The 22,878-nt window shown below is 40.2% G+C and overlaps 1 protein-coding gene across 3 annotated transcripts in view; it reads left to right on the top strand.

The window, feature by feature from the left end:
- CHD1L (chromodomain helicase DNA binding protein 1 like) overlaps positions 1–11,369 on the top strand; it is a 104,630-nt gene extending 93,261 nt beyond the window's left edge. For 2 of the 3 annotated variants that reach the window (XM_004380426.3, XM_023734848.1), the window contains 5 exons: positions 3,651–3,749; positions 6,153–6,223; positions 7,685–7,799; positions 8,591–8,699; positions 11,029–11,369. In XM_004380426.3, the coding sequence (XP_004380483.2) occupies positions 3,651–3,749; positions 6,153–6,223; positions 7,685–7,799; positions 8,591–8,699; positions 11,029–11,095 (461 nt within the window). In that variant the 3' untranslated portion in view covers positions 11,096–11,369. Of the gene's footprint in view, positions 1–3,650; positions 3,750–6,152; positions 6,224–7,684; positions 7,800–8,003; positions 8,074–8,590; positions 8,700–11,028 lie in introns of those variants that run through there. The other variant, XM_023734847.1, reaches the window with a different exon arrangement.
- The last annotated feature ends 11,509 nt before the right edge of the window (positions 11,370–22,878 follow it).

Genomic DNA, 22,878 nt, shown 5'->3' with positions numbered 1-22,878 from the left:
TTTTTTGAGTGTTGTTTGCTTGATATATTCTTTTCCATCCTTTGATTTTTAGTTTGTGTCTTTAAGTCTAAAATGTGTTTCTTATAGGCAGCATATAGACAGATGGTGTTTTTTTATCCGTTCTGCCACTCTATGTCTCTTTATTGGTGCATTTAGTCCATTTACATTCAGCATAATATTGATAGATACGAGTTTAGTGCTGTCATTTTGATGTCTTTTTTTTTTGTGTGTGTTGTTCACAGTTTCTTTGTTCTACTTCACTTTCTGGGCTGAGTTGTTTTTCTTTATGTATTTTCTTTTCATCTTTTTCATTGTTGTTGATTTTGTGTTTGCTGATTCTTTATGTTTTTCTAGGTTTTTATTTTGATGTATAGGATTGTTAGTTTCCTTTGTGGTTACCTTAATATTTACCCCTATTTTTCTAAGTTTATACCAGTCTTTTATTTCTTTATATCGCCTTGACTTCCTCTCCATATGAAAAATCTATGTCTACATTTTTTAAGTTCCTCTTTTTTGTTTTAATGTTGTCATCTTTTACTTATTGACATGTGTTTCCCTATTTTCAGTGTTTTAGCTTTGATTTACTTTTGTGACTTCCCTATCTGGGTTGATATCTGGTTACTCTGTCCTGTTGTCTAGTCTTGGGTTGTTATATTACTGATTTTCTATCGGAGGACTCCCTTTAGTATTTCGTGTAATTTTGGTTTGGTTTTTGCAAATTCCCTAAACCTCTGTTTATCTGGAAATGCCCTAATTTGCCATCATATTTGAGAGACAGTTTTGCTGGATATACAATTCTTGGCTGGCGGTTGTTTTCCTTCAAGGCTTTATATATGTCATCCCATTGCCTGGTTTCTGCTGAGTAGTCTGAACGTATTCTTATTGACTCTCCTTTGTAGGTGACTTTTCGTTTATCCCTAGGTGCTCTTAAAATTCTCTATCTTTGGTTTTGACAAGTTTGATTATAATATGTCTTAGTGACTTTCTTTTGGGATCTACTTTATGTGGGGCTCGATGAGCATCTTGGATAGATATCTTGTCATCTTTCACGATATCAGGGAAGTTTTCTGCCAACAAAACTTCAACAATTCTCTCTGTATTTTCTGTTATCCCCCCACCCCCATTCTGGTCCAGTCACTTGTAGGTTATTCCTCTTGATAGAGTCCTGCATAATTCATAGGGTTTCTTCATTTTTTTTAATCCTTTTATCTGATTTTTCCTCAAATAAGTTGGTATCAGGTGCTTTGTCATCAATCTCAGTTCTGCTCCTGTAACTTTCTATTGAGTTGTCTGATTCTGAAAGTTTATTGTTAATCTTCTGGATTTCTGATTGCTATCTCTCTATGGATTTTTGCAGGCTGTTACATTTGTCATCATGCTCTTCTCTAATCTTTTTAATTTCCTCTGTTGCATGTTCTGTGTTTTGCTTAATTTCCTTCCTAATTTCTTGAAGAGTTCTGTATATTAATCTTTTGTATTCTGCCTCGGGTAATTCCAAGAAAGTGTCCTCCTCTGGAAAATTTCTAGATTCTTTATTTTGGGAGCCTACTGAAGCCATCATGGATTGCCTCTTTATGTGATTTGTTATTGACTGTTGTCTCCGAGCCATCAGTAAGTTATTATATTTATTTATTTTAGTTTGCTTACTGTGTCCTAGCTTCTTCTTTTGTTTTGATATGCCCAAGTAGGCTGCTCACGTGAGCTAGTTTGATTACTAGCACCTTTGAAGCTCTAATGTCCTGTCACCAAGTGGTTAGATCTGTTACTAGGTATGTGAGCTCAGGAGTCCGCACACTCCTCCAGAATGGATTCAGCTCAAGATAGCAACCAAGTGTGTGGTGTAGGCTTTCACTTAACAGTCCTAGAGAGGCATAGGTGATTGGTGTACACACAGGCAATTGGCAGCAGCAGGGGGCACACTCTGAGCAAAGCAGGGGGCTGACGGCACCCCCTGAGTGTCCAGGAGGAAGGTGTGTCCCTGTTCCCTAGAGTGCGTAGGTGGGTGGGTTTTGCAGCTCGACTATGAGCACCTAATGCTGTTGGCTGTAAGGACTAGGGGGCACCTCATATTCATAGGCCCCCGTTGCAGGTGGCTAGTTGGCATGGGTGGAGCCACCAGTCCTCAGGCCCCTGATATGGGTAGGTGAAGACCCTGCTTGATTGGCAGAGCAGTGTCAGCCTTCAAGAACCTGCCACTTCACAGCTGAAACAGTTGAAGTTAGAGTTCCGGTATATACCCTGTTGTACTGTGGTAATGAGGGTCTACACTGTTGAGATGGGCCCACACAAGTCTATGCATGGGGGAAAGGCACTCAAAGCCTGTGGATCCCTTATACCTGTGCCTAGGCAAAGGAGCTGTGTCTACCCTGGGTTCCTGGCTTAGGGGAGCTGGCAGTTTATTTTTTCTCCTGTTTGTTAATTTGTTCACTCTCCAAGGCAGGAGAATGGCTCCGGGCGTGTGACGGATCCTACTTCCAGCCCAGGAGACTCGGCAATTTCTGAAGCTGGTCTGGGACCCAGTGCAGAGCAGGAAGCGGGGAGGTATATGGGAGAGAGGTTTTTCCCTAAGGGAGGTGTTTTTGATCTACTTGGTAAGCCGTACGCAAGCACTTATCTTACATGGAGGGCTGCTTCTCACTGGTTCTGGGTGGCCGTGTAGAGTCTTGGTGCTGGGTCTCTCCTGATGTGGAAAACGCACCTCCGGAGCATGGCTGCTTGCCTGCCTTACCACCCACCCCAGAGCTGATCAGGCCTGAAGGGCTCAGGCTCTCACCAGGTCAGGTCTGGCAACTCCTTGCTGCTTCCGAACCATCTCTCCCTCCCCCTGCCATTCAGTCCGGTTCCTCAACTCTGCCTTTGATGTTCAGGGCTCCCAGATTGCCATACATAATTGAATCGCTTGTTTTTTCAGGTCTTTGCTGTAAGAGGGTCCACTGGAAGCGTCTACTCCACTATCTCGGCTCAGCCTCTCAGGAATGTTTTTGTTCACTGCTGTAGTCTTCGTGCCTAGAACAGAACCTTACACATAATAGTTGCTAACAGATATTTGTAGTGTGATTAAAAGAGTGGATAAGTGTAAATGCAAGGTACTACCAGCTATGTGGAGCCCTGGTAGTGCAGTGGTTAAGAGCTTGGCTGCTAACCAAAATGTCGACAGTTTGAATCCACCAGCCACCACTTGCTGTCCTATAGGGTCTCTGTGAGTTGAAATTGACCCGATGGCACTGGGTTTGACCAGCTATGTTAGTAACAGACTAAGTCACTGACCCTTTCCTTTTCCTGTAAAATGGAGTTGTGTACTGTTGCATTTCCAATGCTTCAACATACTCTCTTTGTTCTTTTTACATCTACTCTCCATCCTTCCTTGATTATCTCCCAGGAATCACAGATGGACCACATTGATCCTGCTCGTGCAGAATACCAATTTTTAAGATGCTTTCTTGTTATTATGGCCAGGTGCATCTTCCAGAAAACCTAAACATGTTTGGAAAGTCTAATCCATGATATTCTTAAATTAGATATTTTTTCTTCCTTTTGAAAAGTCCTTCTTACCACAAGCCTATTTGATGTGTCTTTGTTTTTCTTTTTATTTTTTTAATTGTGGACTGGACTTGCTTCCTATAGATGAAAATGTTGACTTTCTTCTATAGATGACTCTGGCCGCTGGGGTAGAGGCGGTTTATTCACAGCTCTGGAAACACGATCGTCACAGCCAAGAAAAATATATGAGCTGGCTGGGAAGATGAAAGGTGAGAAGCAAAGCAGAGGGAAGAGTTAGGATAGAATAAGAGAGGAAAGGACAGAAGACAGGTATCATGTCAGTTGAAAAGCACTAGAGAAGGAGTCAGAAAAGCTGTTTTGGGGTGAATTCTGTCATCATTTAGCTAACTGTAATGTGACCTTGAGGCAGTCCCTTGCCCTCTCATTGCCTGTTTTCTCATCTGCAATTCATGAATAATACTTGTTTCACCTACCTCATGGGATTATACTGAGGCTAGTGAATGTGCATGTATTTTGAAAACTGTCAGTCCCCACATACATGTTAGAGTATTGGCGTGAAGATCATGTCATTGTTTGCCCAATTCAGCCCATCTTCGTAAGGGATTATCTCATGAAAATGTCGGAGACCCGTGGAAGAGAAATCAGATGCACCATTAAAGTGCCAACAAGAGTTTGGTTTTGGTGCTGAGGGAAAGGAGATTGTATTGTGAAGTCAGTGCAGTCTGCTGCACAACCTGCCACAGAGATGGAAAAGAAGCTGTTTGGTGCCAGGGGGAGTTGGAAGGCTGAACAGTATCCTCCCTTGGCAGAGTGAAGGGAAAAAGGATACCCCGTTTTTAAGTGTAGAAATCACAAAGTGGCAAGAGGAGTAAAATTATTATGTGATGACTTCCTGGGAGACTTGAGAGACTAAAGGACCTTGACCCTCCAAATTTCTTAGAGATTGGTTTTTCTTAATTTTGCAGTCCAGTTTTCTGAGGTAGAAAGGGATGTAAGGACTTAGGGAGGATACAATTTCTAGTAAAAACAAATTACTGAAAAAAGGGTTTACTAATAAGATTTAAAATAATTAACTCAGATCTAGATATCAATGGTCAGTTGGAAGAGCAGACAACCCAGGAGAGGTCAGAACTGTAGATGCAGACTGGAGTCCCTGTTTGAAACCAGAGAAACAAGAGGGCAGAGAACAAACATGGAAAACACCTTGACTTTGGAGCTGAGGCAAGAAGCGGAGACAGAAAGACTCGTCAGAAAAATATGAGAAGCTTGAGAATGTGGTATTTTGAAGTACAAAGGAGGAGAAGTTGTCAAGAAGGCAGAGTAGACTGCTGTGCTAGACACTGAAGTGATGATGGATTTGGCCTGAGGTGGTCAGATGACTTCAGAGCACTCTGAGTAGAGTGTGAGGCTAAAGCCTGGCTGCACAGAATTAAGGGATAAGTGGTTAATAAGAAAACAAATGGAGTGTGCACGCTTCTCTAAGAAGGACTGACATTGGGTATAGCAAAGTAGATGAAGCTGCTATCATAGGTTAGAAGGGTATTGTAGTCATTGTGGGTTAGAATTACTAGGGACAGCTTCATGGAGGTGGTAAAAGTTATACTGGGTGTGGAAAGATGGTTGAGGTTTTGAATAAGTGAAGAGAACTGGAAAGGGGATCCCTAACCGTGTCTCATTCTTTTTGGTATCCACGCAACACTACCATTCCTGTATATGGTTATTGAATTACCCAGGCAATTACACAGCTAATGTGTTTGGGGAATGATGCATAGGCCAGGCAGGTCAGAGTAAAGGCTTTACGCTGAGGAATGGTGGAGGAGAATAGGATTGTAAAGGGAGGTTTGGGCCACATCATGGAAGACCGTACATGTCTGTCCAAGGAGATGTCATTCTAAGCAGGACTTTATCCAGTGGGTAATTGCTAGTCATATGAGAAACTTGAGCAGAAGAATGACATAGCAGAGCCAGTGTTATAGAATGACTTAAAAGACTAGGGTGTGTGGGGTGGATTGAGAGGGCAAAAGGTTCAAACTGTATGCAAAGCCATGGAATTAAACTAGCACATTTTCCTAGAGCATCAGTTTGATTTGATTTAGATAAACTCATTGCCATGGAGTCAATTCCGACTCATAGTGACCTTATAAGACAGAGTAGAGCTGCCCCATAGGGTTTCCAAGGAGCGGCTGGTGGATTCGAACTGCCAATCTTTTGGTTAACAGCTGAATGCCCACTGTGCCACCAGGGCGATGACAACAGGTTTTTTTTTATTTGGTTGGGGTGGGGAGATATATAAATAGATATAGGTGTAGTGGAACGCAATATTTGAATGATTTAAAACAAATATAAAGCCTCCAAAGGAATTTCAAGCTCACAGTGCCCTCCCAGCCCCCTAGATTCCTCCTGTCTTTTGCATTGATTCTCAATGCCTGCAGGAGTGCTTTGTTGGTAATGTTTGAGATGCTGGGCTAAGTCGGTAACTGAGGCCAGGAGACTGAGGAAAAGCTATGAAAGATTATGAAGAAAGGAAGGGTGGGGCTTGAACAGTAATTGGATTTGGAAAAGGCAGGTTATAAAGAAGATTCGGACAGTCCCTTTCAGTGATCTTTAGTGAACTTAATGTTCTTTCTATTCTCCTTTTTATTTTACTTCAGACTTGAGTTTGGGAGGTGTCCTTTTATTTCCTATTGATGATAAAGAGTCAAGAAACAAAGGGCAAGATTTGGTAAGTAAAAAGCAAATCTCTTATCTACACTGAAATTTGGCTCACCTCACCTTCTCAGGAAACCTCTCTTGCCCCACTGGCCTCTAGCAGGTGGGCCTCAGCCTCCACTCGCTGCCTCTGTCCATGCTTCGTCCGTCTATCCCAGTAGCTGGAGTGTTGTCCTCCACTCCCTTGTTCCCTCTGCTCACCTAGATTATGCATCCCCCTAAGTGCAGGGACTCTGTTTTATTTGCCTTTTTATCCTCAATACCTAGCACAGTACTGGCTCATAGAAAATACTCAATAAACATTTACTGAATAAGAAAATATGGCTCAAAACTGAGGGTTTGATCCGTTGTTACATGAAAAGCTTTATGAAAGATCATGTTTTCTAGCTAGCCATAAGCAGAGGAAGAATAAATCCATATTCCCTCTGCCTACATCAGAATTTTCCCTTTGCATCTTAAGTAGCTCCCGCTTGCCTGTCATTTGGATTCCTGTAATGAGTTTTATTTACTACACCTACTTGGCTGTCTCCAAGGCCTGGATTCATATTCTAAATTTGAGCCAAACCTTATTGACTTAAAAAAGAAGAAATTTAGAAAGTGAACTGAAAGAGAGGATCATTCTCTTGAGATTGGTGGCCTGCATGGCTCACAACAAAGCGATTTCTGTTTGTTCGATATTTATTCAGTAATTTCTAAAATGTGATATAAAATGAAAGTGATTATAGTGTCTGTGCATAAGAAGCTCAGAATCCAGTGACTCAGGAAAACTGCACACTGAGTAAAACACCATGTCTGCTGTGTAACCATAGTAGTGTTACTCCCAAAAGCTCCTTTGATACTCTGCCTGGCTTTACCCCACTTAGAATAGGAGCCGTCCCGTTGCCATCGAGTTGATTCCAACTCACAGCGATCCTATAGGACAGAGTAGAACTGCCTCATAGTGTTTCCAAGGAATGCCTGGTGGATTTGAACTGCCAGCCTTTTGGTTAGCAGACATAGCACAAGGTGTTGATATTTGGCATTATTTCCTCATGGGAATTGTTTGAATAGATATCAAATGACTGCTTGTCCTGGTGTTACGGTGCTGACACAAACATCAGTTAGAGGTCTAGAGTATAATACCTTTAAAGTTCTTCTGTCCCTAAGTCTCTGAAAAATTCTTTCTTTACGTTTGAGAGCATTTAGAAAGCCCAGTTTATTTTGTACTCTTGTTTTATGTATCTTAGAAAGATGAGCCTACATAAAATTACCACAAAATAAGGTAAGACAATTATGATGGGGTGCGAAATCATATATTTGGTAAGACATGATTTTTCAGCCAGAGCACCCAAAGGAGATGGAGTCAAAGCTCAGAGTGACCCGCAAAGGGCAGTGTCTGTGGGGGGACTGCTTGCTCCTCCTCAATGGGCAGGTTGTCTAATTGACATGTAGCCATTTAATGTCATGTCAATCATCCAATGGTTGTTCTTCCTAGTTGGCCTTGATTGTGGCTCAGCACCGTGATCACGCCAATGTCCTGTCTGGCATTAAGATGGCAGCCCTAGAAGAGGGCCTGAAGAAGATATTTTTAGCAGCAAAGAAAAAGAAAGGTAACCTCTTCCATCTGTGCCCAGGAGTAGATGTATTCCTGTTTCAGTCATGTGCATAGACATAGGATGTGGTTACCCGTTCAGGAGGTGAGAAATGTCAGAACTCCATTCAATGTGCATGGTAAAGGTTAACCCCAGTCTAAGAGATGACAGAAGTAAAAGCCACATCATCTTGCATATTGTATATCCCTTTTTCCTTTCCAGATCACTTTCATATCCATTATCCCTGGGGACCTTCTCCATCCACTGGGGTATTTGTAATATGATTTTACAGGTGAGGAAGCAGATGACTAGAGATGAAGGAATCTGGTCAGATGCAGTTGGGAAATGCTGTTTATTGCATCCCCTCTTGGAGAGTCACAGCCCACATTAGCAGACAGTTGTCTGCCAAAAACCAAAAAGTTTAATTTTGTTTCCAAACCCAGTGTGTCTTCAGAGTTGGTTGAATGGCTTGACTTGTTAAAGAATCTTTACCTATTTTAATTATGTTCCTAACTTTGATCATATTCTATTTCCCCTGTACCTAGACTTACTTCCAAAGCCCATGAGTCCTTGTGTCCAACAGAAATATTTAATATTTCCCCATCACAGTTGCTCCCCAGAATATTTTTTGACATTGTAATCGGATATTTTGGGCAGGACTGTCCATGATTATACACATTTTGTCTACTGGAAACCACACAGTGATCTGAGAGTATAGATTATTTCCTCCTATGTACAGTTTATACCTATCAATCAATTTTTGATGAATGAAGACATCATCATCTATTCTTTTTTTTTTTTTTTAATAGCAAGTGTCCACCTTCCACGCATTGGACATGCCACGAAAGGTTTTAACTGGTATGGTACTGAGCGACTTATTCGGAAACATTTGGCTGCAAAAGGCATCCCGACTTACATGTATCCTTTTGTCATGCTGTTGGTATGCTCTGCCCTAGCTCAAAAGGGAAAATGTGTTGCATTTTGTGATATCAGTATTTAATCCAAGGCCAGGCCCTCACCTGCCACGCTTTTCACTCTGCCGCTCTTCAGTGAGACAAAAAACAAGAATCATTTTCTAAGTTGTCCATATCCAAGGAGATAAACACATTGAAGAATTTCTGGATGCCAGAGAAAACATTCTTTGATGGTTACTAGGGTGGGAAGGGAGGAAGAGGGTTATTTACTAACTAGATAGTAGACAAGATTTATCTTAAATGAAGGGAAGGACAGCACACACTACAGGGGAATTCAGCACAACTGGACTAAACCAAAGCTCAGAAGTTTCCTGAATATGACCAAACACTTTGAGGGACAGAATAGCAGGGGTAAGGGTCTGGGGACCATGCTTTCAGGGGACATATAGGTCAATTGGCATAACAAAGTTCATTAAGAAAATATTCTGCATCCTACTTTGGTGAGTGGCATCTGGGGTCTTAAAAGCTAGCAAGTGGCCATCTAAGATGCATCGGTTTGTCCCAGCTCACCTGGAGTAAAGGAGAATGAAGAGCATCAAAGTCACAAGGAAAATATTAGCCTAAGAGACAAAGGGGCCACATAAACCAGAGACTCCATCAGCATGAGACTAGAAGAACTAGATGGTGCCCGGCTACCAACAGTGACCGCCCTGACAGGGAACACAACAGAGAGTCCCTGATGGAGCAGGGGAAGGGTGAGGTGCAGAACTCAAATTCTAGTAAAAAGACCAGACTTAATGTTCTGACCGAGACTGGAGGAACCCTGGAAGACATGGTCCCCGGACTCTGTCAACCCAGAACTAAACAATTCCCAAGGCCGACTCTTCAGACAAAGATTGGACTGGACTGTGCTTCTTAGCTCAAGTAGATACATGAGACTAAATGGGCAGCTTCTGTCCGGAGGTGAGATGAGAAGGCAGAGAGGGTTAGGAGCTGGTTGAATGGACATGGGAAATCAGGAGTGTGCTGTCACAGTATAGGAAGAACAATTAGGGTCACATAACAATTTATGTATAAATTTTTGTATGAGAGACTAACTTGAATTGTAAACTTTCGCTTAAACTACAACAGTAAAAAATAATCTGATACAAAAAAAAAATTAAAAAGTTAAAAAAAAAATTTCTGGATGCCAACAGCTACATTAAAAGTTATATGAAGAGTGATTGAACAATAGCCATTTGATAACGTTGAAGCTTTTTCACATTACTACTGTAGAGATTCTTCAGGCCTGTAGACCAAGGACTAATTTTAAGAACTTTACTCTGTTCACTAAATAAACAATTAACTTGAACAAACAAATAAGCAGACAAACAAGAAGTGAACTATTTTGTTTCTGAACATAGTAGATGTATTTTTAAGGTACAATATGAAATTAATTTTGACCATTAGGTCATATCTAGTTTTGCTAGACTAGTATTTTCTACTAATGACTTTCTCGCTGACTAAGTTTGTGTTGTCTAAACTATTATTGTTCTTAGGTGCCGTCGAGCGGGACTCATAGCAACCCTATCTACAACACAATGAAACACTGCCTGGTCCTGGGCCAACGTCACAATCATTGTTATGCTTGAGCCCATTGTTGCAGCCACTGTGTCATTGCACTGACTCCACAATCACTAGAAGAAGCTGAACTAGCCCCAAGGACAGCCAGAATGCTCCTTAGAAGCAAGGATAGTGAGACTACGTCTTATGTATTTTGGACATGTTATCAGGAGGGATCAGTCCCTGGAGAAGGACATCATGCTTGGTAAAGTAGAGGGTCACTGAAAAAGAGAAAGACCCTCAAGGAGATGGATTGACACAGTGGCTGCAACAGTGGGCTCAAGCGTAACAACAATTGGGAGGATGGCACAGGACTGGGCAGTGTTGTACATAGGGTCACTATGAGTTGGAACTGACTTGATAGCACCTAACAACAACACGGTAATCATACAGAAATCCATCTTTTTACTTAGTTATTTGGAATTAATTCTTTTACTCAATGGTGATTTTTAAGATATTTAAGTTACCGTAAAAACTTATTAGAGCAGTCATATTTCCTACTCTTGCACAATTCAAGCAGTGTCAAAAGAGTTTTGGTACATACATAGGATAAAATGATAGCAGTAGTAAGTGCTAACAACACTGAAAGTATTTGTGATACAAAGAAAGAGCATTAAGGTGTACTACTTCTGGAGTGGTTATTTCAGTAATTAGTAAACTAGAGAACAAGTAGTTTTGATAAAGTTGATTTTAAAGTGATGAAATATATCTTCCTTGACCATTTTTATCAGATATTACTTTCCAAGAAGCAAGGCTGCTGTCTGTCATTCACAATCTACATCTTCTTCCTCAAGATAGATGGTGTCTTATTGGCCCAGCATCAAATCCAGACTTCAGCAACCAACTAATTAGATATGACTTATCCAGAGCTATTGTACTAGAGTATTTCAAAACAGAATTAGGATCTGATAGGCCTCTGAGATACTCTGTTTTCTGAATTTGAATTTTATTGATTGTCCTGGATGTGTTACTTTGATTTCATACCTGTGATACAGGGATGCATGACTTATTTGGGAAATCCTTGCCAGGGCCCCAATTTGTATAACAGGCATAATAAAATTTCCATCTCCAACAGTTCCATTGCCTCAAACCTCTTTCCCCTCTCCTCAATCTAGTTTTCTTCCCGTCAGCCATACTCCTTTCTTTACAGAGGAAAAGGCTGTATGAACGAAGAGAAATAGGAGAACAAGGTAGTTCTGGGAGAGGGAAGCACCTTTGGCCTATTCAAGCTTTGAGAAAGACAGGACTCTGCGGGGCAGAGGCTGAGAAGTGAGATTCTTGATCCAGACTAATGGTCCCCTCACCTGCCCCTCTTTCCCCACTTCTCAGCATCAAGATCTGGAAGGAAACACATTGGCCCAGAGTCTGTCATGTGACTTCAGAAAAACCAGAGGCTCTCCTTTTCACTACCCACCAAACCCAATTCAGCTTCAAAAAATAAGGGAATTGTGAAAATGTCACAAAGCCAGCCTAGAAAGACTAGTGGTATTGCTGAGGGCTTGGGGCCAGGAACCACCAGAGAAAGAGTCATAGGGGAAGACTGCATAGTTTGTAGCTTTTCATGTGTCTGTGCATGAAGTCTCACTCTTGGCTGATTGTCCTCAAACAGCTGGTTTCTGTTGCTTTGAGGCCTTCAACACCTAAAGTGCTGCAGAGGACTCTTCAGAAGCCTCAGCCCTGCATTCTTGATTCAAGGAACCCTGTGCACTGGGGTACTCAAAGCCAGGACCATGACCTTCTAAGGAAGGTGGTGCCTTTTGCACTTGGGTTGTACTGTTCTATTTGAGTCACCCTACACCCTCACTCTTCAATAAGTTAGCATCTCTGCTGAAGACCCTTTAGGCCCTAAATTCATGGTTCCTTATTTTTTTTCCACTAAAGATTTTGCATCCATTTTCACTTCTTCCTATCTACCACCCTTACCCTTAACACCACCCACCTAGGTTATTTTAATAACCTTAATTTCCTGTCATTTTTGTCTTAAGGGTCTCTTACAAGTAGAGGCAGAATTAGAACTCTTGTTGTAGGGGAAAAACATCATAAAGTTTAGTAAAGCAAAAAGAAAGTTTTATTCGGCATATATTCAAAAGGACAAAAGTGGGAAGCGGACAGCCATGTTGCCAGAGCCACGTCTGCCCGAGTCCAAGGAAATATCACAGAATAGACAAAAATGGGAAAACGGACAAGCATGCTGCCACAGCCATGTCTGCCCAAGTCAAAGAACAGTTACAGAGCCATCAGTATATATTAACATTACAAATGGGCAAAACCATTGAAAGCTTAGCCTTTTCACAGATTGGCTAGAAATTGTGATCCTACATTTTGAATTGTCTTTCTTAACAATCATTGGTACAGGTTTCAGTAACGACAGTCAGAAGTGTCTTCAGTGGTCCAACAAATTTCTATTTACCAAATGCTAATAGAAAAAGATAAAGAGTGGAAAGTCTTTTGTGTTCTGTTTGATCGGCTTTATGTGAAAGTTTCCCTAAAAAATATTTTTCAAGATTGTCTTAGCTGTTGTCTTTATACCTCAGGGCCCAGTTGATGTGTCCTTGTGAGTCCTTGTGAGCCCCTGTGAGTCCAGCTCCAGCTGGGTCACATTCTCTATGCTCAAGGAGAGGGAATAATAACTCTGATATTATTTCCTAAGTCACTCTGAAAAGGGAGAATGTAGTGAAACCTAGTCTAATGCACAGGTAAGAAGCAGCAAGGGTACAAATGGACAGGATATTAGCAAAGTGAAGTGGAAACTTGATTGGGCACTGTGCAAAAGCTGCGTGCCCTCCTTTAAAGATGCACTGACTTCTGAAAGCAGAGTGCATAACTATGGATGTTTCTGAACACCTAAGAAAAGCAGCAGTCAGGGGACCTCACTCCCAAAAGAAACATGACTGACCTTTTCAGGGGGACGGTTGTTTTTTGGAGAGAGATGGGCTTCTTTTTCACCCTTAACTCTTGTCTACCGTGCTCCAGCCACCTGTGCGTTTTCTCTGGAGGGAGGCCCTGGGGCATGAACCTCTCTCTGGGAAGCTGGGCAAGACAACATAAAAGGACATCAGGAAACCCATGTAGCACATTTGCCCTTAAACGTGGGGCCTACTCTCAGAGGCAGCCTTCTGCTTTGCCTGTTGACCTCTCTGAGCCCTTCAGAGTCAAAAATACTGCCCTACTAAATCTCCATAAATCTTTTATAATCCCTTCACTCTTCTCATCAAAGACATATCATTCTCTGGGAAGGAAAAATGAGATATGTTACCTACCTATGCTCTTTACCCCAAGGGTTTTGTCCATTTCTTCCACATCAAAGGCATAGTTTTGATGCCATCTAGCCCTCCACTCAGAGGAGGCTAAGAAGATAGGGTCAAGAAGCCAATAAAAGATTTTATTTACTGAAAGAGTTTTGCAGGACAGTTCATGCTCTAATCATCATTGTAACAAAATCCTTGCTTATTGAGACAGTAAGGAACTTAGGTCTATTGAGATTTTTCTATATGTAAAACCTCATATATTTTCTTGATTTTTAATAAACTTTTCGTTATCTTGTAGCAAGCCTAAAACTTCTCTTTTATTTTTTTGCTCTATGAATCTAACCTACATGCTATCAAGTTAGTTAAACCTCTTCAAGTGTAGCTTGAGTCAGCCATTTTAAAGCCCCAAACAATCTCCAGGCCAATAATTTTCTGTGTTTTACTATCTACTAAAAGTGAAGTAGAAATTCACTTTAGCATTACTCCTTCCACCATAGTATTGCCCTAATTTACATCCTTGTTTCCCAAAAGACATTTCTTTATTTTCTCACTTCGGCCTTTGCCTGTGCTGCTTTTCTCTTCTCAACCCTCTCCCACACCTATACCTCTCTCTTGTCACCTATCAAATCTGGTCCTCTTTAAGAGTCCAAGAAAGGCATTTCTTACATTCTCACAAAAATATAATTGGGTTCATGGCACATATTTTGTTGCGCCTCATATTCGTTAGTGTATTTACTTAACCCTTGTCTAGATACCGAGGCCTTTGAGGAAGAGGTTATTTTTCATTTACTTTTCATATCACACAAATCAATTAGTAGGCACTTAAATATTTGTTGAATTGAAATGATGTGGGAATAACTGACTAGCAATTTAGGAATAGCATTAGACTTCCACCATACGTGGTAGTAAAACTCCAGATGGCTTAAGTATTTAAATATAAACTCCGAGAATACAGAAAGAAATGTCATTTTTGTGATGTCTGACTAGCAACTATCCTTTGAAGCTTCTCCTTATGTCTCATTAAAATACCAGTAGCATTAAACCACACTGAAAATAGACAAGCAGCCAGCCAAATGCAAGAATTTGAGAGGAAATGATACTAGTTATAAGGTAGAGTTGAACTGAGATTTCATTTTAGGTAACAGATTGTTTAAAAATCTAGAACATTCAACAGCCAGAAAATGAGCAGCCATTTCTCTATACCCCTGAAGTTCCACTCTGAGGTTGTCCCATATCTCTGCCTATCCTTCTCTTCCGTTCTGCTGACAAAAAGTCCAGTTCCCCCATCTCTGCTTTGAACTCTGTACCCTCCAGCCTTCTTAGGAATGTTATTCTATCAAGTTACTCCTTCACTTCTGTATTTCTTTCTTTAAATTGGAACCTTCCCATTGACTTATACACAAGGTAAATTCTCTTCCATTAAAAAAAACAAAAAAAAAAAAAACGCATTCCTCATTCCCTTCCTTGAGACAGCCAAACCTCAAAATAGTTGTTAATAATCACTATATTCATTTCTTCACCTCCCACTCCTTAATCCCCTCCATTCTGACTTTCTGCACTATCTCTCCACCAAGAGAGTTCATATTCTGAATACCAATATCCTCCAAGTCACCAAATCCATAGGACATTTTTTAATTCTCATCTTGATCTCTCAGCAGAGTTCAACACTGTCAACCACTTCCCACTTTTTGAAACACTCTTGCCTTGGCTTCTCTGACAAGATACTTTTCTATGACAATATAATCTCAAGGAGTTTTATCTTCTATGATCTTTGTGTAGTCTTTTTTTTCCCCGCTTTCTGTCCCACAATCATCTTTTTATGTAACTATTAAATGTTGGATTTTTTTAAGGCTCATTCCTAGGTTCCCCTCTCCTCCTCACATTCTGAATTCTCTCCCAAGGTACTTCATCCATTTATAAATGTGTGAGTCATCTCCTCATATCTCTAGCCTCCTCTAAACTTCAGGCCTATAAACTCAGCTGCCTACTTGACATTTCTTCTGGATATTTCAAAGGCACCTCAAATTTACATGCCCAAAATAAAATCAGGGCCCTGTGGCACAGTGGTTGAGTGTTTGGCTGCTAACCAAAAGGTCAGCAGTTCGAATCTACCAGCTGCTCCTTGGAAACCCTATGGGGCAGTTCAACTCTGACCTATAGGGTAGCTATGAGTTGGAATTGACCACAATGGGTTTGGATTTTTGGTTTTTTAAAATTGAATCAGTGATTAATTCCTTCTCAGTCTCCCAAGCAAAATAAATACACCCATTCATTTATGCAAGCCCACAATGTAAGAGTAAGCTTTAATATTTCTATCATTCCCCATACATTCAGTCTATCTTCAAGCTCCAGCAATTTTACTTTCTAAGTATCTCTTGAATTCATCCACTTTTCTCCATCTCCACCATCACCTTGGTGTAAGCTACCATTATATTTCACCTGGACAGCCATGAGAACCTCCTCTTTCCCTGTTTTGACTTTAACTTCCCTCAAAACCTGTTCTGTAGATTGCAGCCAGAGTAGTCTTTTTGAAATAAAGTCTGCTCATGAAACCTTCAATCGCTCCTCATTGTGCTTAGGATCAAGACCAAAATTCTTAACATGAGTTTTATTTCTGCATCTGTCAACTGCCAAGTTCCAAACATTGTGGACTGAAAATAGCACACCCTAGTTCCTGCCAGGATGTCCAATTAGCATCGGCTCCTCCCTCCAAAATCAACCCTGGAGAAACTAAAAATGGAAGCATCTTGAAACCAGGAAATAATCACACAAACATGAAAAATCCCTGGGGAAATGGAAAGTGTTTTGAACTGGTAGGTGGGAGTAGTTGGTGGCTGGAGTGGCTGTGGGGAACTGTTTTAAGACGAGCTGTTCTAATCATGCCTCTTCTCTACTTTCCCTTAGATCCATTATTTCTTGCCACCTCCCTGCAGAGATTGGAGGCAATAGCCCAGATAGGTCATAGGAGTAAAATCAGGACTAGAACAGGAAAAAGAATCTACAGTAAGTACAATAGATATGCTAAAAAACTAATGGTAAATATCACCAATATGAAACTAGAATTATAAAAAAAAGAACTACAGTACCCCAAAATGCTTCCTAGAACTAAAAACATGTTATATGGAACTAAAAAAAATTACAATAAATGAATTTTAGTCCCTGGGAGAAAGACCTAGCCATCTGTTCCTGTAAAGATTACAGGCTAGAAAATCCTATGGGGCAGTTCTACTGTGTCGCTATGAGTGGAAAATCGACTTGATGGCACCTAAGAAAAACAAGTACAGGATAGGATAGGATGGCCTGGAAGTTCAAGTGGAATAAATATCCCAAAGCTCAGAAGAAAAATATTAAAGGATGGCATCATGAGAAGAAAAAAACAAATAAATTGGGGATAGCCTCAGGAAGTCTAATATGCAGATAATGAGTTCCAAAAAGAGAAATAAGAATGGAAGGCAATACATCACTAAGTAATGATAGGACAGAATATCCTGGGCTAAATAATGTGTTGATTGTGTAAGTTTAAATTGCTCTCTGAGTACTAGCCATGATTGATTTAAAATATATTTAGGCATATTCTAGTCAAATTCTTGAACTCCAGGATTAAAGATAAATCTTATTTAACCACCAAAGAGAAAAATCAAGTTATTCTCACTGTAAAAAGAATGAGACTTGTATCAGACTTCTTAATCTGCACCACTGGAGACTAGAGGGCAGTGTAACAGCACTGGCAGACAAATAAAGAGGACTGTGACCTAAAATCTGATACTCAGCCAAGGTCTCATTTACTTATTAGGGTGAAAGAAAGATATTTGCAAATATGCAGGATTCCAAGATCACATGACCACATAACATTTAATGAAAATGCTTGACGAAGAACTCTAAATTAAAGAGCAAATGAATTAAACAGAGATCTCGTGATAGGGTATGATGAAGATAAAGAGGGTGAAAAAGTGTACAACAAGTTTTGTTACCTCCCCCTCCTTCTTCACCCACTACATATACATATGTTTAAATCTCAATGGATTGTCATAGTGTCTGGGGATGTGCAATATAAGTGCTAAATGAGGACACTTGAAATAAGAGACATTTTGCAAGGGAAATTCTGAAATTACTCTAGCACAAAAGAATCCTAAACTATCACAGAAAAACCTAGAGGCTGGGGAGAGGTAGCAGAGGTGGAAGGAGTGAAGAAGGTGGCAATGAAACTATTCTGTCTCGTTTTATTTGTGGGTGGGATAGGGAAACAGTGGGGAATAGAACATTTTAGTCAGGGATATAGTTGGCTTCTTCTCTGTGTATAAAAGTAGAAGATTATTAGTGCTGTAAAGAGTGTAACCATTAATTGAATTGAAAAGAACAAAAAGCTCTCAAATTAGCATGAGACAAAAGTGAATAAATTGTAGTTTGATAAAACTGACTAATGTAATGGAAAGGGAAAGAAGAAAAAACAAATTAACTAAAACCCCAAATCCATTGCCGTTGATTGGATTCTGACTCATAGTGACCCTATAGGACAGAGTAGAATGGCCCATAGTGTTCCGAAGGTTGTCATCTTTATGGAAGCAGACTGTCACAACTTTCTCCTGTGGAGTGCCTGGTGGGTTTGAACCACTGACCTTTCAGTTGGCAGCTGAGCACTTAACCACTGCACCGCTATTAAATATAAGAGTAAGATAATATAACCAACTATATCAGCCACTACATTAAATAAGAATGGACTGAAATTTCATTAAAAGACAGAGAATGTCAGCTAGGGTTTTAAAAAATGCAGAAACCCTTCTTAAAACATTGTTTTAAAGAAATGTTGAAATTAAAGGTATGGACAAATAGATACATAGGAGTAAAGTACTATAATGAGACAAAATGGAATTTAAGGTTAAAACAATCAAATGAGATAAAAGTAAAATGCACACTTTATGAAGAAAATAAGACATAAATCAGCTTATACCAAAAAACACAGCGGCTAAATATATAAAGCAAAAACCTAATAGAAATCCAAGGAAAATTCGATAAAAATACAATTGTAGAGCAAAACAACAAAATAAACTTTTTAGAATTGGCTATAGCTAGTGAACAAAGAAGTAAGGTCTTGGAGAAATTGAGTAATATAATCAATGAATTTTGTTTATTAGATAATATATAAGAAATAGATTGCCTCAAAAAAAGAATATACATGCTTTTCATATGCCTGTGAGACATCATTCACAAAAATTGATCATGTAATTGTCCCCAGAGACAGTCCTAAACTTAAAAAGAAGAGGAAAAGGTGGAAGAAGAAAGACAAAGAAAAAGAAAATATTTGTCTTACAGGCCATCTTTTCTAATCATAATCCCATAGAATTAGAAATTATAAAAAAATGAAATGATGAAAAACTATTAAATACATGAAAATTCAGAAACACACTCCCAGATAATATTTGAATCAAAAAGAATATCAGAAACTTTCTGGAAGATGAAAGTATGAGCAGTTCCACATTCCCAGCCACCACAGGATCACCAAGGGAAACAACCAGAGATTGATAGAATCAACTTTGTAAAAACTCAAAAAAGCATTAGAGGGTTGCAGCAACTAAGTAAATGCTGGATCAAGAAAAAGACAACTTTTAAATGGTTAGAAAGCTTTGTTTTTCTACTTGCCTATGCCCCTCCCCCTCATTCATGTGATGGCTTGGCCATTTTAAAGTGGTGGCGGCAGCAGACCTTGAGAGTGGGCCTGATCTCTGGCTCTGAAGAGAGCAGAGCAGACTTTACTAGTGGGTCATTGTGGGTATCTTTTCAGGCTAGTCTGGGACCTGTCTGCCAGAAGGACTGAAGCAGAGCACACCTCTTGATGTGACTTGTCTCAGAGCTGGTGCAGGCTGGAGGGAGTGGTAGGCAATGCCCAAAGACCATGACCTTCCATTTCCACCTGGGCTGAACAGTGCAATTGCAGCATACAATTTATGCCTAAGGGCTGAAGGAGAAGATTGAGTGAGAGGTTTTTTTAGGAAATTATGGCTTTCAAAAGCACCAGGTATATTGGAAGATTTAGAAAGCCACACACATGTTTAGGGCAAAACACATGCACAGAAAATACCTAAGAAGACCTGACACTTTCACCACGGGTTGATCCTTAAGCTTACTGCAAGTCAGCCTAAATGTTGAAGGAGAATCCCAGCACAAAGCCAATTTTCAAACACTAAGAGATTTGGTTTTTTTGTTTGTGTATGTGCTTGTTTTCCCACTGGAATAAAAGGAAATGTCCTTTGAAACACTAGGTAGGCATGGACTAGGGAAGAGAGTCCTTGGTGTCCACACACATCCAGGGGGGCAGTTTTCGTAAAAATAGGGAAGGTCACTGCACAGAGGAACTACTATAGCCTTCAACAATTAAAAAAAAAAAAAAAAAAAAAACAACCCTGGGAAAGGGGAAGAATTTGAGTTCCAGAGTTACATTATAGTATTCAAATGTCTCACTTTCAACAAGAAAATCACCAGACATACAAATAAACAGGAAAGGATGGCGCAATCAAAAGTACAAAACAAAGTAACAAAAAATCGTCCTTGTGTAAACCCAAATATTGGACAGACCAGAAAACTTTAAAACAGCAGTATTGAGTATGTTCAAAGGCAAAAGGAAAAGATGGACGAAGAATTAAAGCAAATCAGGAAAATGATTCATGAATAAAGCAAGAATATCAGCAAAGAGATAGAAACTATAAAAGGAATTCAAACAGAAATACTGGGCTTGAAAAATATAACTGAAATGAAAAATCCATTGGAGAGGCTCAACAACAGATTTGAGCTGGCAAAAGAGACAACTTGAAGATAGGACAGTTGAAATTACCAAATCTGAGGAACTGTGATGGTTAATTTTACATGTCAACTTGGCTAGGCTGGGGTTCCCAGTGGTTAGGCCAAAAACTAGTCTATTTGCAGTTCCATAATACAATGTAATTACTTTACATAATGTAATATAATCAATCAACCAGTTGAATAGGGAGTTTCCTTAAGGTATATTCTGCCTCCAGACTCTAAATAGATATTTTGGCAGAATTCTCTCTCTGTCTTCACTCTGCATGCTTTCCATCACCTATGGATCTTAGGACACAAGCCTGCAGGAGTCTCCAGCCTGTAGCCTGACCTGCATGCAGTAATTCTCCTAAAACTACCATCCATCCATGGACTTACAGAATGCCTTATCTACCATTATGGTAGTCCACACAGCATTGTCTCTGATCAAGGAACTCACTTCACAGTAAATGAAGTGTGGTGATGGTCCCATGCTCATGGAATTCATCAGTCTTACCATGTTTTCCATCATCCTGAAGCAGCTGGCTTGGCAGAATGGTGGAATGGCCTTTTGAAGACTTAATTATGGTGCCAGGTAGATGGCAATAACTAGCAGGGAAGAGGCAGTGTTCTCCAGGAAACTATATTCTCTAAACCAGTGTCCAGTATATGGTGCTGTTTCTCCCATAGCCAGGATTCACAGGTCCAGGAATCAAGTGGTGGAAATGAATGTGACACCACTCACTATTACCCCTAGTGACTTGCTCGCAAAAATTTTGCTTCCTATCCCTGCTACCCAATGTTCTGCTGTTTTACAGGTTCCAAACAGAGGAATGCTCCCACCTGGAGGCTCAGCAATGGTTCCTTTGAACTGGAATTTAAGAGTGCCATCCACGCACACATACATACAGAGCAGTGGTGATTCAGTGGTAGAATTCTTGCCTTCCATGCAGGAGACCTTGGTTTGATTTCCAGCCAATGCAACTCATGCACAGCCACCACCCATCTGTCAGTGGAGGCTTGAGTGTTGCTATGATGCTGAACAGGTTTCAGCAGAGCTTACAGACTAAGATGGACTAGGAAGAAAGGCCTAGTGATCTACTTCCAAAAATCAGCCAATGAAAAATGCTATGGATCACAACAGTCCAATCCACAAATGATCATGGGGATGTCACAGGACTGGGCAGTGTTTCATTCCATTGTGCACAGGGTTGCCATGAGTCGGGGGCTGATTTGATGGCAGCTAACAACATCATACATATGTAAGAAAATAAAATCTTTTTTTTTTCCTTATCTCTCTTATCCCATTACTTATCATAAAATGTAAGATGTAAAAGGGGTTAGTGTGTTTTGGGTTGTACACGTGTTAGTTGTATCATGTTAGGTAGAAATATAGCTTTGTTGCTGTCTTTATTTGGAGATTATATATGATTTAGGCAGATGTATATGGGTGCTAAGTTGACAAGGGGTAGACTGTGATGGTTAATTTTATGTGTCAACTTAGCTAGGCTATGGTTCCAGGTTGTTTGGTCAAACACTAGTATAGTTAACCTGTTGCTGTTGAGTCGATTCTGATTCATAATGACTCTACAGGACAGAGTAGAACTTCCCCATGAGGTTTCCAAGGTCTGGCTGGAGGACTCAAACTGCTGATCTTTTGGTTAGCAGCCAAATTCTTAACCACTGCACCACCAGTGCTCCCTAGTCTAGTTGCTGTACCATAATGCAATCTAATATAATGTAACGACTTTCCATAATGCAATTAATGTAATGTAATCTATCAATCAGTTGAAAAAGGAGTTTCCTTGTGTTCTGCCTCCAGACTATAAATAGATATTTTGGCAGAACTCTCTTTCTCCTGACTCCGCACTCTTTCCATTGCTTGACATATGGATCTTGGGATGCATGTCTGCCACCTGACCTATAGATTTTGGACTTACCAGCCCCCAACAATCACATGAGCCGGTAGGAGTCACCATCCTATTGCCTGGCCTACAGAATTTGGACTTGTCAACCTCCACAATCACATGAATCAATTCTTTGATGTAACTATCTCTATATATGTGTGTGTGTGTGTGTGTGTGTGTGTAACTGATTCTATTACTCTAGAGAACTCAGACTAAGACAGTAACAAAAATAAAAAAAGAATGAAGAAAATGAACAGAGCCTAAGAGATCTGTGGGACACTATCAAGAGAACCAATACAGGCATAACGGGAGTCCCAGAAGGAGATGAAACGGGAAAGGGATAGAAAAAATATTTGAAGAAATAATGGTAGAAAACTACAAATTTGATGAAGGTGATGAGTCTACACATACAAGAAGCTCAATGAACTTCAAACTTCAAGTAGGATAAATCCAAAGAGACCCACACAGAGACACATTATAATCAGCCTTGAAAACAAAAGATAGAGTATCTTGGAAGCAGAAAGACAAAAGTGAAACATGGTATAAAAGGCACAATTGATAAGATTAAGTACTAAATTCTCCTCAGAAATCATGGAGGCCAGAAGGCAGTGGGATGACATATTTAAAGTACAGAAAGAAAAGAGCTGTCAACCAA

This window comes from Trichechus manatus, unplaced genomic scaffold (assembly GCF_000243295.1).
Source record: "Trichechus manatus latirostris isolate Lorelei unplaced genomic scaffold, TriManLat1.0 scaffold00073, whole genome shotgun sequence".
NCBI classification, from domain to species: Eukaryota; Metazoa; Chordata; class Mammalia; order Sirenia; family Trichechidae; genus Trichechus; species Trichechus manatus.
This window is presented reverse-complemented; position numbering and strand designations above follow the sequence as displayed.